The sequence below is a fragment of the Nelumbo lutea genome, chromosome 5 (assembly GCF_056320005.1).
Source record: "Nelumbo lutea isolate HS-2025 chromosome 5, American lotus-T2T, whole genome shotgun sequence".
NCBI classification, from domain to species: Eukaryota; Viridiplantae; Streptophyta; class Magnoliopsida; order Proteales; family Nelumbonaceae; genus Nelumbo; species Nelumbo lutea.
Genome location: NC_142688.1, coordinates 13,720,630 through 13,741,568, shown reverse-complemented (window position 1 = coordinate 13,741,568; position 20,939 = coordinate 13,720,630). Strand labels below are relative to the sequence as shown.

Sequence of the window (20,939 nt, the reverse complement as noted above, 5' to 3'; positions counted from 1 at the left end):
TGACGAGGGGGAATTTTTGGATTTGAGGTTTTTCTTGGTGCGTCAGGGGGCTACATCAAACCCATAAACCCCAACCCTTGCAGGTAACGAATTGGATCAAGTTTGATGTTCCCTCTCTTTTTAATTGGATCAATTCGGGTTCATGGTGAAGATGCATCTGGCAAGGTTTGGGTTGGACCAAACTCTAAACTCGTGCCAAAATGGACTTATTGGTAATTCGGTATATTTAAACCCTGGTGAAGGTGGGATTTGATCCTAAGTGATGCTATCCGGTCTGAGGTGTTCTGAACCGAGGTTGTAGTTAGATAATCCTATCAGCTGGACAAAACTGAGATGGAAGGACAAAGTTGTACATCGAAGTCTACAATCACAAGAAGAGTCAGAGGCATGAGGAATTGTTCCTCATGTAGGCACTCTGATGCTCAAGTTAGTGAGTAGTAAAGAGATTGGTCAAGATGAACAGATATATGTGGTTGGTCGAGACCGAGGTGAACGCAAGAAGGGTGCTTGATTGAGTTCCGAGTCTAAAAGTCCCTTACTTTGAGCGTGGTGTACCTATTTATAGTTGGACGTCCGTATTTGGGTCAGATAGGGCTTTTGAGATTCTTGGGATGAGGTTGTCCGCCAAGGTCCCTTTCCCGACAGAATTTACTTCATTGTCCATGTGGGACACTCTTCCTAGCCGCACCCATCCTTCACACAATTTTGGGTGACGATACCGATGTGGTCCTAAGGGGGCGGCCACGGAATCGACCACGTGACACCTTGGGCCAGCTTAACAACCACCTGAACACTAAATCTCTACTACAACTAACTAGAGACCTTATCAACTGAGAATTTGGATTTAGTTAAGGGTTGGAACTAACTAGAGACCTTATCAACTGAGAATTTGGATTTAGTTAAGGGTTGGAAGAAAACAAACCGGATAAAGGTTTATAAAGCTTTCTAATTCTTAGTTTACCGTTGAAAATTCTTCCAAGAGTTTTTAGTAGTATGCAAAAGTGAATTGGGGTATCCAAAATTAGGTTTAAATGCTGACTAAAAACCAACAATTGGAATATACCATACGTCACATATTAGTGGACCTAGTAGCCTATTGCCTTATTCTTTTGTGAAATCTCTTGCACTATGTCCATGATTTGGTTTGATTCCATTAATTATTCCATAATAGCAAGCAGTATGGACAAGAAAAGAAAGGCATCTATATGTATTTTAAAAAGAGGAAAGAGGGGAATGAAGGGTCCTCTCGCCATAGAAAATGTATGCACCATCTCCTTTTTTTCACTTTTCATATACATGTAGGTATTTATTTTTTAAATTAAATTTATAAAAAAAAATAAATAGTTACAATTAAAACCCTCTTAATTCTTAATTTCTCTAATAAAATCCATCATTACTTTTATCATAGAACTTTAAGGATGACAATTTTCTCCATCCCCACCAGGTACCCGACCTCCCTGACCCCATTGGGTTGGGGATGGGGATTGTTTTGGTGGGGGTGGGGATGAAGATGGGGATTAATAGAAATCTCTGACTGGGGTCGGGATTGGGATGGGGTTGAGGTGTGTTTGTATGCATGTGTGCGATATTATTTATATTTTAATTTTTTTTTATTTTAAGTAAATTTTTTTTCAAAAAAAAATTAAATAAAAAATTTCAGTGATTCAGGTTCCCCATAGGGAGCCTGCCCCGTTGCCATTCCTATAGAGCTCACAGAGATATCATCCTCTCATTTTTTGCAAATGTGGTTATATATTTTTAAATTAAATTGTTAAAAAATATAAAAAATCACAATTAAACATTTTATGTCTTAATTTTCTTTAATAAAGTCCATTATCAGCTTTGTCTAATAAGACCAGTCTTAAAACTCTCTCTCATCACCCCCAATAGTTAATATATTTGTAACATTTCCCCTCTCCCATTAAATCAATCTCTTCTTTCCTTTGCCAAGTTAAGACCCAACCCAAGACTAACCCCCGACATGATCCTAACTTATACCCAAACTGATGTTCAAACGTCAAATTGTTAACTCAAATCAAACCAAATTTCTATTCAACTTCACGCATGGGGTTATTTGCCGATTTATCCAAGAAATAACTAATGGATTTAAATGGTTGAAGTGATTAACTGAGTTGACTTTTTATTTTGCCTTTTAGTGAATATGTTATAAAGTGGTTTTTCTGTTTGAATTGTTTAGACAAATGACCTAGCTGTTCTCATACTCACTATAGCCCCTATAATGTATGTGATCTAATACCAAAAAATAAAATAAAAGGATGACTATTTTTTCTTTTTTCTTTTTTTTTGTAACAGGACCTCTTTTTTTTTATTTTAACCCTATGTTTTGTTTGAAGGATAGAGTAGGAAAAGGAAGGAAAACCTATATACAAGCTAGATTTGTCAAGGTTTTCCTTCCTTTCCCTACTTTTTCCTTCAAACCAAACATAGTGAATAATCTATTAAGTTGTAAGAGTCTCATTTGCACCAAAAAAAAGATGGTAAGATTCCTACCATAATAAAAAGTGGCATGCTACCTAAAAACTTATAACCCATCAACCAAAATCAAAAAAATGGTGACCAATCAACTCATTGGGCTGATATGTCTAATTGGTCAAAGTTCTTCCAGTTATCCAGTATCGTGCCTTTCTAACATCATAAATATTGTCAAATTGTAAACTCTTGAACGTTGATTGGCTTATTAGGTTAATTACTATACTCCATATTCTTTCATATTTTATAGTGGGGAAAGTATTCAATCTACTAAAGAACCAAAGAATACTCAATGAAAATATCTCCCAATGAATTTAACATACAACTTTCAATGCCTTTTTCTTTTCACAACGGGTTCAGAGGGCCAGTTTAGGGCTCCTCCACCCTCTAAACCGGTCAGACCCCCAATAATATACCCATAAGACGTATAAGAGTGGTCCCATAATGATATGTATCAGCCGATACGTATCGATACTCTAAACCTTCATACATGTTAATAGAAAACTTTCATAACATATTCACAATGAATATGATGGGTCATGGGAACTAATTCTCATTAAAAAAAAAAAATTAAACAAGAAGAAAATTCTTTAAGATATGGTGAATCTGTTCAGTTGAGAATATTACAAGTATAATATCAACCCAATCTTTATTATAGAATAAATTATTTGCTTTGGCACCACAAGAAAGAAACGCAACTTGCCAACTTTGAATAAATGATTTATTCAATTAACAGAAAAAACGAATGGAATTATTTTATTTCTTTGTTTTAGGAAAGTGGCACGGTCAGCAGCCTTCTCTGCCTCTCACCAAAATAGGATAAGTCTTGCATGTGGATGATTGAATTTTAATAAATGAATTCAAATAATAAAACGCCCACCGTGGGGCTCGAACCCACGACCACAAGGTTAAGAGCCTTGCGCTCTACCGACTGAGCTAGACGGGCACCTTGCCACTAAAGATTAATAAGTCTATCACAAAGAAACTGTATTTATGTTTTTATTTTATGAAGAACCGAGAACTAATCACATGGAAGAGGACTTTGGGGTTTAGGGAGCCTGGTCTCCTCCCCCTACTAGTGTTGTTTTGTGATTGATATAATATTTTTATTATACGGTTAAACTGTTAACCTTGTTTGGCCTTAAGACTCAGTCCGGAAGGAATACAAATACAAATATGTATAGTATAAATATATAAAAATTAATACAAAATACATAATTTTGTACTCTATATATTTGTATTTATACTCTTTCAAAACTGAGCTTAAGATCAACTTTATTTGGGTGTATGATTGGATTAGGGTTTTGATGTTTCAACCCAAGTTGGATTTGCTTATCCCGGCCTGCGAGGTCATAATATTCTACATATATGTGGAGGGTATTCTATTTAACCCCCATAGTCTTAGAGTGGAATCTATTTCTTTGTTTGTTTTGGATTTTTCACTATGCAGGAAATGAAACCTTCTAACCCATAAATCAAATTCCAGCTCACAGTTTCTTGGCTTTTGAAAATGTGTTATAAAAAAATATAATTAAAAGACTGCGGGTTCAAATTAAGTTGATTGGTATTGGTTGAACCCTATAGCCTACAGGGTCAGGGCAGGTTCAAAAACGTACATGTTATCAGTCAGGTCCGATCAGATTTGGATTGAATTAGGGATATCAACGGGTCGGGTTTGGCACGGGTTGTCACAACCCTACCCTGATCCAATCCGCCTTAAAAATACATAATTTTCGAGCCTGACCCAATCCTATTGGGTCTAACCTGATACTGACCTGTAGCATCCAACCCTATAGGGTCAGGTCAAACCAGGTTTTCCATTTAACCCGACCCATTAACATCCCTAGATTGAACCATTTGAACATAAGGTTGTGTTTGGCTGTAGTGCAATTTTATTTGCACTAGTACAAATGTATGGGAGTGCAAATGAAAACATATGCAAATTTAATTTAATTTTGTTTCGGATTTTACTTTATTCTACTTTGGGTCTTATTTTATTTAATTTTTATTGCAACCAAACAAAGTAAAGTAAAATTTGAAAAAAAAATATCAAAACTTGCACCCAAATCATTTGCGCTGCAACCAAACACAACCTAAAGGTTAGAGTGAAGGCAAATCCATACTGAATTCAACCAACTGAACTTGTATTGAGATCCCTAAGTAGCCTAGAGTTGAGATCTTCTGCCAACAAAACATGTTCCAACCCTCTATCAACCTCATCTAACACCGCACATCTCATCGTGAGACTAGAACCCACCATAAAAATGGGACCCACCATTTATGCAGGGGCGGAGCCAGGAAATTGTTATAAAGGGAGCCAAAACATAAATGAAGTATGGATGGGCCCATAGGGAGGCCAACTATTGAGATGGATAGGGGTGGGGGTATTCTACAGTGCGGATGAGAAATTGATGGTTGTGGACTGGAACACACCACACAACAATCCACTGTTGTTCTGAGCTGTGAATAGATTATGTGGATTGGACCAGTCCACACCACTTTTTTATTCAATGTATCTCACATACATTTTATGAATGGCCTACATATTCGATCATAAATGTCTAATTTTTGCATTTTATATAATAAATATATTGAAAAGGCATCCATAAATTAATATTAACCAATAAATATTAATTTTAATAAAAACGATAATAAAATAATTAAAAAATAAAAAAATTATTTTAAATATTAAAAATATTATTTTATTGACAAAAATATTAAAAATTTAATATTTAAATAAATAAAAAGGAGTGAAGAAGGAGCATCGCCAAGCTTGTGCTAGAATTAAAATTAGAAAATATTATTTTATTGATATAATATTAAAATTTATTATTTTAAAATATAAAAATTAAAAAAAAAAAGTATGTAGAAGAAATGTATTGCATCAAAATAAAGTGTGGAAATGCTGTGGACCAAGTCCATCCCGTGGCGTGGACCAAAATGGTGTATCCACGAGATGAACACGTTACCAAACACCACCTTAAGTTGCCAGTTGTCTCATAAGTCTCTCTCTCTCCACACGGTTGAAGAAATCTAAGCTCACTGTCCACACATAAAAACATCTGATTGACATTTTGATTAAAAAATGGGGAAGAACAAAAATTAAGGATCCAGCAGAAAGAAGGGATTATTTGGTCCTGGTGGAGTGAATGACGATGTTTTCCAATCTCATGGGTTATTGGACAATCCAACTTCAGTTTGATGCGTTTATACAATTCTGCTAATCATGCCCATGGGTACAGAATCTATAGAGCTTCTGTTTTCCATGAAACAAACTTGCCCATTCAGTTAGCAGGTCCTGAAACTAAGCTATCTATCTCTACTCCAGTGTTTGTAAAACTCCCAAGTTGGGCCTCAGACAACATGGACCAAAATTTTCATTAGACTCCTTGCTCGTTGCCCTTCCTCTCAGGAATATTTTATGTGATACAATGAGTCCTACACACATACACAAAGATTAGAAAAAAGTCCAAGTTATTCTGTTATGCGTACAACCTTTTAGTTTTACTCATTTTCAGCTGAAATGTTTGCCCATTAAATTTACAGATAAATTAATATATATATATAGTAAATTGGTATTACTAGGATAATTAATAATAAGGTATTATGTATTTTCATATACTCTCATTTTTTGCCAAAAGTAAGATGTCTTTAAAAATATATAATTCAATGTTTTCTTTTCTTTTTTTTTTTTTTTTGTCCTATCTGTAGTCTGAAAGGCAAAAGCTTGGGTTTGGTGTTTTTACAATGTGTTAGGGTTGGGCTTGGGCCTTTGGCCCACTCAACCTGGTCGGTCGCCACCCCTTCATAATCCTATAATTTAATGCGTAAACAAAATCTTAGCAGTTTAGATTATTCAGGTCCTGTGGAGAAGTGGAGTGCTTTTATAGTTTAATGAGTTAACTCAGGGAACTGCTACAGGGATTAAAAACTGAATGTAAATCACGCTGCATGGTTTGATTGGAGAGGGTGTGATTAGATGGGTGTGTTCAAGTCGAGAAGTGTTTTGCTCTCATCTTGAGATAGTACAAAAACTGTGTAAGGAACATCCACAGGGATTGGGATCTGCTCCTCACTCGGAGCACCTCACTCTAATCTCACATGCACATCTCATCATGCATTGGGAACATCTTCACTGAATAATAACGTATAGTATACAGAAGATGTTCCCAATGCATGGTATGATGTGCGTGTGAGGTTGGTATGAGGCGCCCTGTGTGAGGAGCAGGTCAGGTCTCCATTCACAGGCAGTAGACAACTAAATGAGGCAGCAGCATCTTTTCATTAAACTCTATCAAAGAGGGAAAGAAGAGAACGTGAGAATTTTGCATGAATAAGGTACTCAGTGCTCACACGAGGGATCATATTCAAGTTCGGCTTCTATCATGGCAAGTCAGGGCTCGCACTGTCAAGCATCCCCTTGCAACCTTGCATTAAGAATATCTTCCATGAAATAAATCATATAAATACGGAGATATTCCCAACATAGACTATAAAGATTATTGGAACGGGCTTTGCCCTGACCAAGGCCAGACTCATCATATTCATAAATACAGTCCCAACGAGGGGTAATCACTCTTGGCCCGGCCATCCCCACAAAATTTCCAGGCCGGGTTCCAGGTTTTTGTGTACATGCAAACGTACGAATCAATTCAAGCATGAGAGTTGAGGCAAGGCCTTACTATTGATCCATTGAGTTCTGTCCCCAAGCCTTCATCTACTAAATGATATGTAAACCATTTGTTAGCCTAAAGCCTAGTCAAATCCAACTTAATTTCAGTACATGTAGTATATATAATTTAATTTAATTTAATATTTTTAAAATAACTATTTTTTTATAACTTGGAAAGAGGGGAGACACTCAGACACATAACGGGGGTAGTACATCCCCAGTCCACAGCTTTGTTAGCTTCTCTAAAAGACGTGATGATACTCCACTTGGTCATTGATCAATTCAAATCCATTGAGCCTAATTTGGAAAGAGTACAAATACATATAAAATATAAGATTTTGCGCTCTACATATTTGTATTTATACTCTTTCGATAGGCTCAGTTTCGAAAGAATACAAATACAAATATATATAAAATATAAAACTTTATATTTTATATGCATTTATACCGTAAATATTTATATTTGTACCCTTTCCAAACTGAACATTTTCTGAAAACTCAGATCCTCTGCACCAATCAATAAGCAATCCTGTGTGGCAGAGGATATAAAAGTATAAAAAGCCCAGCAGGCCCAAAATTACGAATTGCTTTTTATCTTACAACTCTTCTTTTTGAGAAGTTATTCCAAAAACATAGAAGTGCTTGGGTTTTCAAAGGTAAAGAAGAAATAGAAATCCAATCCAATATTGCCCAAAATTACATACAAATTGGTCCACGAAGCCCAACAGGACCACATAACTATGCATCTCTTCTTCGAATTGTTTTTTTAATAAAATTTCTACAACGCCTCCAAGGCTGCCGCGAGTGCAAAAATGTCGTCATCTCCACCATTGCAGCCACCGTGCTTGCAGCCGCACTCGCTCCACCTCGTCGACCTTGCGTCCATCTTCCGTTTCACCATCTCCTTCGCTTCTGGTATTCGAACCTTCATTCCTATCTGCAGTGCAGGTGGCTTGAGGCCTTGGAGAAGGCTTCTTCTTCTTCTGCTCTCAGGAATTGTAGTAACCCATTTCTCGATTGCCAACTCGGGTGACTCGAAAACGTCTTTCCACGCTACTTCTGCTTTGCCCAGTAGCTTAGACCCGCCGATCCTCCCCAGAATCGGTGCTGTGCTTCTCCATCTGAGCTCAAACACCACGGTTTGTTGCTTGAGTTCCTCCACACAGTCTTGCGATCCGAAACACTCCAACGATATTGACTCGTTCCAACACGGGCTAGCCGTTGATGGGATTTCTTGACTGTTGAGCCGAACTCTCTCGTTGTTTCTCGCAGAGAGATAATACCTCATAAACAGGTTTCCAGCCGGTATGAATTCCAGGTTCTTAGCTCTTATGATTCTCAGTTCACAGTTAAGGTAAGGAAGATTTTGAGGGGCACCCATGGGAGCAGAGAGAGAGAGAGAGAGGGTTGATGAATTGGTGGTGGTGAAGGGAGGTCATGGTGTGTGGTGTTATATACAGGTGAGAGAAAGGCAGTCGCTTTTGCTTTGGAGGAAACCGCTATGTGGCGTCCATGGTATGAAAAAAAATTGGAGAAAATGGAGCAAACCCAAATCTTTTTTTTTTTTTGGGATACACTTGGATGCGGTATTCATCAACGAGCATAAAGCGATTTATGTGGTGACTGGTGACATCGAATCTGTAGATTCGTTGAGATTTAAAATAAGCCCTAGGGGTTCACCAAAGGACAAATATATACAGGAACAACCCCTGTTGAATCGGGTTGGGCAAAATCCGATCGATTAGGAAAAATGATTGTAATCCCAAATCGACCCGGATTAAATCGGACCAGAAACTCCACATCCTAACATGGAAATATCACTCGATCATTTTGGGCCCAGATTTGGTTAATCAGGCTTCGGTTGGTTTTACTCAACACTTGGGGCCATGTGACAATGGAGATGGTTTGTTGGATGAGTCCTCCAGCAATGGCGGATTGGGTGGCGATCCAACAGGGTTTCAGTTAGTTAGAGGTGAGCATTATTTGGTTAAAATAAAAAATTTCGCATTATATTATGTATTAAAATATATAATTTATTATATATATTGTATAATATATATTAAAATATATATAGTATTGAAATTCGGTTTTAACCAAAACTACCAAAAATTGAACAAAAAATTTTGATTTTTCAATATTTCTATTTTGGTTTTGTTTTTCTATTTAAAATTTTAGTTTTAAAATTTTTGATTTATTTGATTCGATTTTAACCAAATAAGTTATTTGATCACCCTTAGTTTCATTCTCGTATTGACCATCCAATGATTTCCTATCTAGGGGTGTCAATGGATCAGGTTTGGGTTGGATCCATCCAATTCAATATAAACGGATGGAACAGACATTGATTTCGACCAGCCCATATTTAATGGCCCAAAGTATTTATGGGATTAGATTGGACCTAGTCCATTTTTAATGAATTTATATTAGACTAGATCAGATTGAACCAATGTCCAATTCATTGATATGAGATAAGAGTATGGGTGTCAATGGAACAGGTTTGGATTGGACCTAATCTAAATTCAAACCAATTTAAACAGTTTGGATGGTCCAAGCATTAAATTGGATCAGTCTAGAATGATCCACAGTATTCATTGGATGACATATGGACCGGCCAATGACAGTCCTACTCCTATCTAATGGATGGACGGTTTGGAATTTGAATTGGCCACATGAAAAGGGATTAACTGATATCTCCGGAAGAGATATGATCTCATCGATATCAGTAGGCCAGATATGAGATATCCTCTCCCACTTTAATTCATCTAACCAGGTGGGCGTGACTAATGAACATATATAGTTTATGAGAGAAGGAATATTTTGGATAAACATTCAACAAGTTTATCACCTGGTTTTCGTCAGCTATGTCCATATTGAAGTCTTCTTAACTCCTGAAGACTCCAGTAATGACTAGACATCAGACGTTTAGTTTAACTACGTTCTTCAGTTTTAAAAGATTTCCTTTTGCTTTAATTTCTCTTTTTGGCCACTTGACAAAGTCACAAGGGGACTCTGCTGGAGCCTGGCGCTTAAAATTGCCAACTTGAAATGCAACGCAAGCCAAGTAGTGAAGCTTTTTTTAGTTTTATTTTGTGGGGTGGAAGAAAAAAGATTGGAGATAGGTAGCAGATGGGTGTCGTCTAAATCTGAATCTGATTGCCAGATGACTAGTCTATCAAACGCGTGCATATGTTTATGTAATAAGATGACAGTCTCAAGATCCAACGAGGATCCTTTCCGCGTTTAGGCCATATGTATAGAATCTGGAATTAGTGATAGAGATTATCCGAATTAGAAATGAGGAGGATCGACTAATAAGGTGAGATACTGAGATTGAGATATCTTTCTTTGTTTTTTTCTTATACCTACGTGTTAACCACAATTCAGTTTCTCCACTGCTGTCCATGCAACCAACAACTTGGCCTGTTTATTTTATTGTCATAAGCCCAAGCAATATTAGAGCTCTGGGTTGCTTTTTGATTAAATTACTATAACACAATAAAAAAAAAAAAAGATCCTCTCCTAACGGATCATATATATACACCCCTAGTTTCAGTCTTGCTCTTAGATGAGTTGTAAAGTTATATCTCTTTGAAAATTAGTTGATGAGAGATACTGGTTGCCAATTAACAGATACATGAAACAGCTTGGTTCAGAAATCCTACGAAAGGATTTCAGGATAACCTTAAGAGGAGACTCTGTTGGCGTCTTAGAGCTAAAGGGACTCCTTTTTTCTTTCGACGTGCGCCAACCACTGTTTCGCTGTGCTCCCCAACTGGTATTGAGGGATTATGTATTGTAGGTAGAGTCCGCTGTCCCCATCTGCTAATTAAAATCCTAAATACTAAAATTTAGAAAGGCTATATATGTGTAACAGGCTTTGTATTCATTCCATACTATTCAGAAGCTGCTGTGAACTCTGGCATGTGAACCTAGCCACATAATCAATCACTAGTGAACACGTCAGTGTTCCATGCACGTGGGATCCACATATGGTATAGGTCCCACCTATCCAGAAAACTGGTGCGTTCACAGTTCACTCCTGAGTAGGGATGCTCACAATTCGGTTGCCTTTTTTTAATAATCGAACTGGTGCTATCAGTTTTTGAAAAACCGGTAAGTGAAACCAAGCCGTAGCTAATCAGTTAACCAGTTGACCAGTTCGGTTCATCGGTTTTTTGATTTTTTAATTTTTATAATATATATTATAAAAATATACATGAATATATAATAAAAAATTATAAATATGTAAAATATTATATTTTAAATAATAAATAATATATCATATATTATAAATATATTTATATATAATACATACTTATTAATTTATAATATATAATATACATAAATATATAGAAATATATGTATACCGGTCAGTTCGATTAACCGCCAATTTTCTATATTGGTTAATACCTTTGGTTTTTTTAAAACGCCAAACCAAAACTGGTGTGTGTGGCTATATCGGTTAACTAATTTTTCAGTTCGATTTCAATCGGTTCAGTTTTTTTGTTTGTTTGCTCACCCCTACTCCTGATTGGTACATAGCATAGCTTAATTAATACATGCTCGTGTTCATGGCATATACATGGGCCCTAGTGATGGGATCTCTTGCAATAAGCCAATAACTGTTGTGCATGTGTGTGTGTGTGTGTGAAAAGTTAAAATCAGCCCCCTATCGCGTATTGAAAACATCGCCCGATGATAATACCAGAAGTGATGATGTCATTGTCGAGAGATGTTCCCAATACATGGCAGGAATGTGATGTGAGACGTTGTGGGGGGCTGATTTGATCTTGTATGTGAACCATGCCACACAACTAATAAGAAGTGGATGCTGACATGTTCACTAGTGATCATATGTCTATTGTACACAACCATGTGAAATCACCCAAGGTACATTTTCCACACAGTTTCCAACATCATCTATAGCCACACATCTCAAGTATGCCCCTATCCACTTCATAGTATTCTCTTTGTGACACGGGATCTTCTATCCACGAGAACTCTGCCCACGTCTACTCACAACACACTACCTCCGTGTATTGGGAACATCTCCCCCTGCATAATACAATGCAAAAGGATGAGATATTCTCCTAATCGTGGGAACTCTTTGTAACTGCCACACTCTCCTAATCATGTGGGAAAACTCCCCAGATTAGTGGGAGAGGTTTTGTTTTGGGCAACCTTTCTTAATTGTCAAGGTAACTACATGCAACTTTTGTGTGATGGAAACTTGCTTTTCTCTTCGGATTTGCTCTCTCCTTCTTTGTTTTTTCTCTGTTGGATTGTATTGGGTATAGGGGTGTCCATGGTTCAGCCCTTTTTTTTAAACCGAACCGGTGGTATTGGTTTTTCCATTTTGCCAAACCGAAACCGAACTGGTACCACCGGTTAACCAATCCATCGGTTTTGGTTTTTGACCGGTTTGATTCTTCGGTTTTTCGGTTTTTTATATTTATAATATATATTATATAAATATATATATATTATTATTATATTATAAATAATAAATGATATATAATATTTTAAAAATATATAATATATACAATATATTTATAAATAGATCGTTATAAATATAATATAAATATATATTTATATATATATAATGAATATACATTTATATAATACATAGAAAATATGTGACATATATTAAAATATATATAAAATATGCATATATACCAGTCGGTTGGGTTAACCGTCAATTTTTTGTAGGTTAACCGAAAACTAAACCAGTCTTTCGGTTTTTTAAAAATTCCAAACTAAAAGTGAATCTATTGATTCGGTTTTTTCGATTTGGTTTTTTCGATTCTTCATGGACACCCCAAATTGGGAATACGTAAACACACCGGTTCATTGTTTTGGGCTGTGAACCCGCTCAATTCATTTTATCAGCTATAATCCCTTCATTTTATCAACCATTTTACTGTATACACCAATTACCAACCACCAAAATGGGCCACAAACCTACAATATACCATACCTAATGCTCCCCAAAAGAAATGAGGCTCTGTTTAGTTTTTAGGAAGATTTGGGTGGGATGGAAAAAGATGGGATGGGATGGGAATTTCTATTTTTCGTTTTATATGGAAAAACAGTAGAAAAAAATACCCAACCACCCCTGCGTTCCCATTTTTTCCGTCTCACAGGCGTCGCAGTGATGATGAGAGGAAGCGAATCTCCGCTTGTTGCATCCACCACTGTGAAATTCTGCTTGAAGACCAGACTTCATCATGGTCATCACCATCATTTCTCTGCCTTCACAGAACCTTCTTCCGCCATTGCTGCCTCCATCGTTTCCGCCTCTGCCACCACCCCCGTTAAAACCATACACTTCTGTTTGACAGAAGCCAATCTGTCAAAGTGTTGAAATCATCCTTTGTTGGAAGGGCACCTCTGTTTGACAGAAGCCAATCTGCAATGACTGCAACAACGGCAGTGCAGGTCTTAACTGGTCGATGGAAGCAAAGAGGACACTGGCTTTGAGCTTTGCCAGACCGTCTCGGCTGATAAGTTCCCTCTCTTCCCATCCATCAATAGATAAGCCATGGTTGTTACATTCGGACCTATGACCATGAGATGAACCTCTGCTTAATTTTTCACTGGTTTTCTGCAACAAGGGATACCACCAAGCAAGCTAGCTCCAAAGCCCTCATCTCGCTGAACCATTTCAAAACTACAGTTATTTTGAAACTCTCCTGAGCCATGGATCCGGTCTTAACTTTGAACCAAGTGGCCAGAAAAATCGTCAGAGATCTGACCGTTGGGATAGGTTGAGGTTGAAGAAGAAAAGTCTCTCGAGTTTTCTCGAGATGTTGAAGAAGAAGGCCCAAAATATTTTCTCAAGTATTTTCACCGGGGTCGCACTGTTCTGGTGCAATACCGATTATACGATTTTGGGTCCCGCATCGTTTTTCTCATCCCAACCCCCTATTTCACTCAAAACAAATAAGAGAAAAAAGAATATTTTTGGAATATTTCAATTTTCTCGTCCCCATCCCACAAACCAAACGGAGCCCGAAAGAAAAGTAAAACAATGAAAATGCATATTTATCTTCTCAGACATAAAAACGATGAAAGGTTTTTTTTTTTTTTTTTTTATGTACACAAGCCTCTCTATCACTCTACAAATAATCAACTTTATCTGCTGCCTCTGTTTCACCCCTCATCTTTGCAGTTGAGTGCCAAAAAACGAGATAAAGTGGAAAAGAAATACAAGATACATATGGGACAGGTTTAATATCAGAACACGGACCAATCTTAAACTCTCCTTAAAGGACCAATTAAATTACCTTCAACGTTGGAACTTGTAACTTGAAAAAATGCAAAGGGCTCAACCAATCCAAGTTGGTCTGCTTCAACATTTCTTCACAGTATTATCAATATATGTTTACAGCTTTGCAGGTTCCCTAAGTCATGTAAAATCAAGTTTCATCCTCAGCAAGTTGCACATTGTATCCATGCTTTATCTCTGTTTCAAAAGTGTTCAACAAAAGGTTCAGGTGAATGGGCAACAACCATGCATGATAACATAAAAGAAATATTGATGTATTAAAGCTTATAAACATTGGCAATTGAATTGTTAAAGTGAAGCACATAATGTGTGAAGCTTGTGAGCACCAAAATTAAAACAAATATGTGATAAACAATTACACATTATGGTTCATCTTTATGAGGCCTTTAGTCCTGGTATTAACTATTAATTAAGGTCATCCACACTGCAGTCAATTAGTCTTTCGGTCTTGGAACATCATGAACACCTTGTACTATATCAACTCATATTACAGTAATCCATAAAGAGAATTTCTCCTCAATAGGGAGTGCATCATATCCCATTTATTGGTTATCGGGCTATATCATACAGAAGTTTAATAGTTATATGATTGATACCATTTTTTTATGAGTAGTTTATGATTGATATCCTTCTCGACTTAAAAAGATGTGTTTTTAGCATCAACTTGTTACTCAAGATTCAATTTGCATTTTCTTCATTTTATCACAATGGAAGTAGGTATCTTGAACCTTCAATTTTGGTCTCTGACACACTCAATGCAACTGTAAGCAGTTTAGCATTTCTATAATTTTATTTTTTTTTTCTTTTGGAGTAAAGGACAGATGTGCAGATTAAGAAAAGACATGTGCCTAATGTCAAATTTTCCTCACTTTGCAGATATTATCTAATCCTGGTTAAGAAAATAACAGAGTTGATATCAACTCGGTAACCAACTTGAGGCACCATTTCTATTTCAATATTTGAGATGTATCAAACTTGAGAAACTATATTGAATATGGAAAAAAAATCATGTTTGATTCATGCCTGTTGCCTAAAATATGATAATCAATCCCTGCCAAAAAAAAAAAAAAAAAGATAAAATATTATGAATAGGAGAAGAGTCATAAGAAATGCAAATTCTTCATGTGCAGTCATGCAGAGTTAGGATAATAATGGAATTATCAAGTGAGAGAACATCCAAACTTTATGTATTACAAGTAGAAAATTTTCAATCAACATCAATGGTTATTGCTCAGTTTAAAACAGAAAAAACAGAAAACGAGACAATATATAAAATCCACATGAAGAATTACTAGATTAAAACTCAACAGATCAATAGACTGCAACATGCCAATCTAAAAATTCATCATAACTACTGACCAAAATAATTTTATCAGCTAGGTCAAGAATCTGGTTCTGTTGATTGTTGACCTAACTGAATATGGAAACTATATTGAATATGGAAAAAAATCATGTTTGATTCATGCCTGTTGCCTAAAATATGATAATCAATCCCTGCCAAAAAAAAAAAGATAAAATATTATGAATAGGAGAAGAGTCATAAGAAATGCAAATTCTTCATGTGCAGTCATGCAGAGTTAGGATAATAATGGAATTATCAAGTGAGAGAACATCCAAACTTTATGTATTACAAGTAGAAAATTTTCAATCAACATCAATGGTTATTGCTCAGTTTAAAACAGAAAAAACAGAAAACGAGACAATATATAAAATCCACATGAAGAATTACTAGATTAAAACTCAACAGATCAATAGACTGCAACATGCCAATCTAAAAATTCATCATAACTACTGATCAAAATAATTTTATCAGCTAGGTCAAGAATCTGGTTCTGTTGATTGTTGACCTAACTGATCTAAATATGAATAGACTGATGGTGGATCCAGTTTGTTGGGGACCACGTTCCTAGAATTTATTGATAAAAATCACCATAAAATAATTGGACTGATACTTGCATAAAAGTTGAAATGTTTGGAACAACGGTACCTTTTATTGAAGGCTTCTCATAATTATCTTTCATTTCATCCTCATTTTTCCATTCACTGTCATTATCACCCATTTCTCCCCTTCCATCATTTCCTATGTCACTTTCACTAGCTGTCTCCCACTCAGAATCATCAGCATCTTGGGCATAGATGTCACCTAAATCACCCTCAGAATGAATACCCCCATGTTTAATAGCAGCTTCTCTAAATAACCAAGCAGCACGCATTTGCTTCTTCACTAAGCGTTCAGCATAGTCAGGAACCCTGTTTTGCCTCATTGAAAGATCAGGGTCATTTGACTGAGAACACTCATTTATGAACAGAATGGCATCTAATAAACTCTCTTTTGCTAAGCCAAGCATATCATATGCTTGAGCTCTCCTCCACAAGCTTTTAGCATGACGATTAGGAGGGTTATGAAGACATAATGCACGTGTAGCATCACTAATTGCTGCCAAGGGTTGTTGCAATAGTAGATGACACTGAGCTCGATTACTATATAACACAACTCTCTCCTTTTTGGACCTCATTGGACATAATGACAGTGCTTCAGAGTACTTTGATGCAGCTCCAGATATATTTCCAGAAGAAAACAGAGAATTGCCTTCCAGCTTGACAACTAGTGCTGCTGCTTGTTTGATATGAAGATCTTCCTTTGGCAGACTCTTCTCCCACTTAAATCTCTGCCTGGAATCTATCACTTCATCAATCAATTCTTTTGTACGACTACTGAGAGAGTTACGCCCTGTTCCTTGTGATTGGACACAATCTTGAAGAACATTAACAATAGAATCCCCGAGCTTCTTGTGATCACCCAGAGTTGAAATCTCTGCAAGGTCTGTAAGTGCTGGAACTGCCTTGTCAATTACCTGTAGAACAAAAATGCATAGCATTAAATATTGAATAGAATAGTCCAAGGTGAGGGCGGGCCTTGGCAGAACAGTTGGGTTGCTCCATTGTGACCTTGACCAGGGTTCAAATCTTGAAAACAGCCTCTCTGTATGTACAGGGATAAGGCTGCATACATCTGTCCCCCCCCAGACCCCGCATTGGTGGGAGCTTCGTGCACTGGGTTGCCCTTTTATGGTCCAAGGTACCCAGTACATTTATTGGCAGGTAGGATAAGTTAAAAAAATGATTTTGGTTCTTGTTGTCCTCTGCTTTGCTTTTCTTATTAGTACTTTTTCTTTGAAATTTTTATTGTGACCTGTTGGCAGGTAAGATTATCAGGAGCAGTGTTCTATTTAGACTTGTGCAGAGAACTCTTAATTGAATATGGCTTTTCTTTGTTAATTTGTGTGCACATATGTATCATAGAGAGAATATAGCAGGCTTTATGGTTGGAACATCAGCAAAATCCCACTAAAAGGGACTCAATGACAGATAGTGTATAATCATTTATAGAATAGGAATGTTTTATGGCTATAACGCAGAAAACCAGATTAAAGGACAGAAGAATACTTATTGCAGTTTTCTGGATCAATAATAAAGATTTTGAGAATAGAAATAATAAGGATACAATTGTCAAACCATATAAAGGCAAGAACAGCAAGAGAGTTCTAGATATACATACACTTATTGCATTCTTGGTTAACTTTTTATAGTTTTGTGAATAAATATTTGCAATGGGAATAGATCTCAGAAAAACTGATTCAGCAAACCTGTAAATATAATTAGTGAATTTGGAAAACAGGGTCCATTGCTTGGTGTAATGGTTAAATTAAATCAGAGTGAATTTGGCATCAGTTTAGTGGATCAATCGGGAATCCAAAGGTCTGTGTTGTGGTTAATCTGGAAACTATGGATAGGGTGGGCTATTGGAACTAAACCTGACATATTTAAACAACTATACATGAAAATTGAAAAGAAAATACCATATATAGAGAAAATAACGCATCATCTTCCATAAATAGAGTAATTATAACTCATTACTTATCAAGCTAGGTCCCCAAGTAAAGCACTTGAAACATATAAAAGGCATGGATAAAGGAATTGCACCTTGTGACAAATACTTGGATCCTGAACCAACCAAAGAAGACAGTCAATAGCCATGTACTGCCAGTCATCAGATGAGCGGGCAATATTACAGAGTGCTTCGATAACTCCGGGACAGCTTGCAACAGGCCCCCTACCAAGTTTATGATGACAAATTGTTCTTAATAAACCAATGCCTGCTGGTGAGTTTTCATTCACAAGTCCACCCCACAATCCTGGTAACTTCATTAAGAATTCAGGCTTGCATATAACAGAGAGAAATTCAGGCTTGAAAGCAAAGCAATTAATAAGCTGAAGAGACCAACACTGTAACTGGCTGGCCCATTCCTCTGCCTTCCTGGACTCCATTTCTACACCACCCATGCCACGTGTAAGCAAATCAGAGTGATAACTAAGCCTTCTATCAGCATACTGGTAAAAATGCAAGTAAACAATTTCCAATGAACCCATTGCCAGTTGAATGGAAAGCTCAAGAACTTCCCCATGACTTGCCACTGCAGGGAAAGTACTGGGATATGTAGCCAGGTGTCCTAGAGCTCGGACTGCAACTCGCTGTTCCACCCAGGTTAACCTCCCCCTTAAGAGCTCAACCAAGGGAGGAATTACTCCAGCATGCACTGCACTTTCTGCAAATTCTTCCATATTCATGGTATAAGATCCAATGATATGTGCTGCATAATAAGGAATGTATATATTCTGGTCATGAGAGAGCCAGCGGCGGTTCTTTAAACCCTTCCATATAAGTGCAGCCATGCATTCAAATATTCCCAAGTCAATGAACTCAGGATCATTGGGATGTGCCATTGCAGTGTTCCAAAGGCCACTGATTGGAAGAACCTGACCATCATCATCTTGAGAAGGTAGTTCCCTGAAGAACTTTAGTATACTTGTTCTACGTTTACTTGGATTAGCTTCCTTCATAACACAGAAGAAGCATCCTGGATATGGACAGTCCTGGGATATATTATCCATGTTCAGAAAATGGAACTATGCCTCACTGCATATCAATTTAATTTCTACAAATAACAAAAGGAATAAACATATTAGTGCTTCCCTAAGTAATAAGCATTAGTGAATGACAAATGATGACCAAGCAACCAAGTGATGGACTTATCTTCAGTGTATCAAAGAAAATTCAATAAATGTAGACCAAGTATTGTAAAAAACCGTACAAGTTTGTTGAACAATTCCCCAAGGCAAAAAGCTGCTTAACCAGTTGGATACCATCTTCAAGTATTGTAAATGCACAGAAATCATAGTGAGATCCAACTACTATTTATGGCTTTTTCTATGACCAGAAAACAACTAACCAACCAACCCACACGAAATGTGCAGATTAACAGAACTGCTGAACCAACTGCAGCATTTATTGAAGTCATCTCTTTTACATCATGTTAAAGCAAAAAACCAAGCAAAAAGTTAAAGGTGGGTGGCAAACTAACGAGACGACAAGAAAAACATTATAGTAATAAATAATAATAACAATAATAATAGTATTATTACTTGTAAGCGTGGCTGCTTCCTAAAAGTTCTAGCAAGTTATAAGAAATTGACGGTATAATAAAATGAAAAAAATGGGATAGATAACAAATGAAGTTTCACTGGTAAAGTTTGTTAGTCGGAATTCAATTAGCTGAAAAACACGAAATCGACAAGCCTAAGTACTGAACGAATAATCCAAAATTGTTTCCGTTAACAAGCAACAATGGAAAAATGTCAACTAAATACTACCGCAGAAGGTAACAAAATCAAAACCCTACTAAGCAGCCTCAAAATAGACGGCCCAGTGATCACAAGACTTTCAAAATCAAAGACAAAATAACAACAACCATGACTGACACTGAAAGATCGGATTCTGATGCTTGCGGAGAATGTACAGAGACATTGTAAGTCTATGAGACGAAAAAGATTGAAAAGAAAGAGGATTAAAAAGAGGAAAGAAAATTAGATACCTTTGTAGCAGCTGTATGATTGCTTTACAACACAGGCAGAAATGGACACTACCCGTTAGAACAAATGAAAAGCATAAAGAAAGCTTCTTCTACGGAGAGAGAGAGAGAGAGGGAGAGAGTGAGTGTTGGAGGGGGAATCTGACAGAAGAGTGGATCTTGCAGAGCTTATTTGTGATTTTGAATGCGCAAAGCAAAATTAAAATGGAGTGGGGCCACGAGGCCCACGACGATCCATTATTTTCCCTTTTTTCTTTTTGGTGTTTGAGATTGGAGAGGGGCGTACCTTCAACACCCTGTTTTCGTACTCAATTACAGATTTGCCCTTATTAACCACCCTACACCTTAGACGGATAGATATCCTAAACTTTCAATTTGCAATGGTTGATTAATCAGTCACCTGACCAGCTGGGCAAAAAAAAAACATTGATTTGGTTTGTCAATGAACACCTGATTTCAGGTGGTTGAACCGTTAATCTGAACAACTAGTTTTGGTATTAATTAATTATTTATATTTTTTAAAATTATAATGGATTATCCGTTCAAAATGGATGGTCAA

General features: G+C 36.7%; 2 protein-coding genes and 1 non-coding gene across 8 annotated transcripts; all 3 read right to left on the bottom strand.

The window, feature by feature from the left end:
- Positions 1-3,363: 3,363 nt before the first annotated feature.
- Positions 3,364-3,436, bottom strand: TRNAK-CUU (transfer RNA lysine (anticodon CUU)). Its single transcript has one exon. It is a non-coding gene; the product is annotated as a tRNA-Lys (tRNA).
- A 4,504-nt stretch (positions 3,437-7,940) lies between these two features.
- LOC148850470 (uncharacterized) lies at positions 7,941-8,543 on the bottom strand. The gene has a single exon (XM_088944212.1). It carries the CDS (start codon positions 8,541-8,543, stop codon positions 7,941-7,943), a length of 603 nt encoding a protein of 200 aa, XP_088800338.1.
- Positions 8,544-14,179: 5,636 nt separating this feature from the next.
- LOC148850469 (uncharacterized) lies at positions 14,180-20,586 on the bottom strand. Of its 6 annotated transcripts, none has more exons than XM_088942977.1 (5): positions 20,384-20,550; positions 18,435-19,447; positions 16,438-17,305; positions 15,810-15,944; positions 14,180-14,627 (listed from the first exon to the last, which is right to left on the bottom strand). In XM_088942977.1, exons 2-4 carry the CDS (start codon positions 19,401-19,403, stop codon positions 15,832-15,834), a joined length of 1,950 nt encoding a protein of 649 aa, XP_088799103.1. In that variant the 5' UTR covers positions 19,404-19,447; positions 20,384-20,550; the 3' UTR covers positions 14,180-14,627; positions 15,810-15,831. The 6 variants fall into 6 exon arrangements, with proteins under 6 accessions (XP_088799103.1, XP_088799105.1, XP_088799104.1 ...); XM_088942979.1 differs by having other exon boundaries at positions 18,435-19,385; positions 20,384-20,539; XM_088942978.1 differs by lacking the exon at positions 20,384-20,550 and adding an exon at positions 19,604-20,341.
- Between the last annotated feature and the right edge of the window lie 353 nt (positions 20,587-20,939).

Bases quoted from the DNA above. Each gene is read 5' to 3' on its own strand.
- LOC148850470 (XM_088944212.1), bottom strand. From the start codon at position 8,543: ATGGGTGCCCCTCAAAATCTTCCTTACCTTAACTGTGAACTGAGAATC.
- LOC148850469 (XM_088942977.1), bottom strand. From the start codon at position 19,403: ATGGATAATATATCCCAGGACTGTCCATATCCAGGATGCTTCTTCTGT. The intron at 17,306-18,434 runs GTGCAATTCCTT...TTTGTTCTACAG, and splicing joins ATCCAAGTATTTGTCACAAG to GTAATTGACAAGGCAGTTCC. The intron at 15,945-16,437 runs GTACCGTTGTTC...TTTTTTTGGCAG, and splicing joins TGAGAAGCCTTCAATAAAAG to GGATTGATTATCATATTTTA.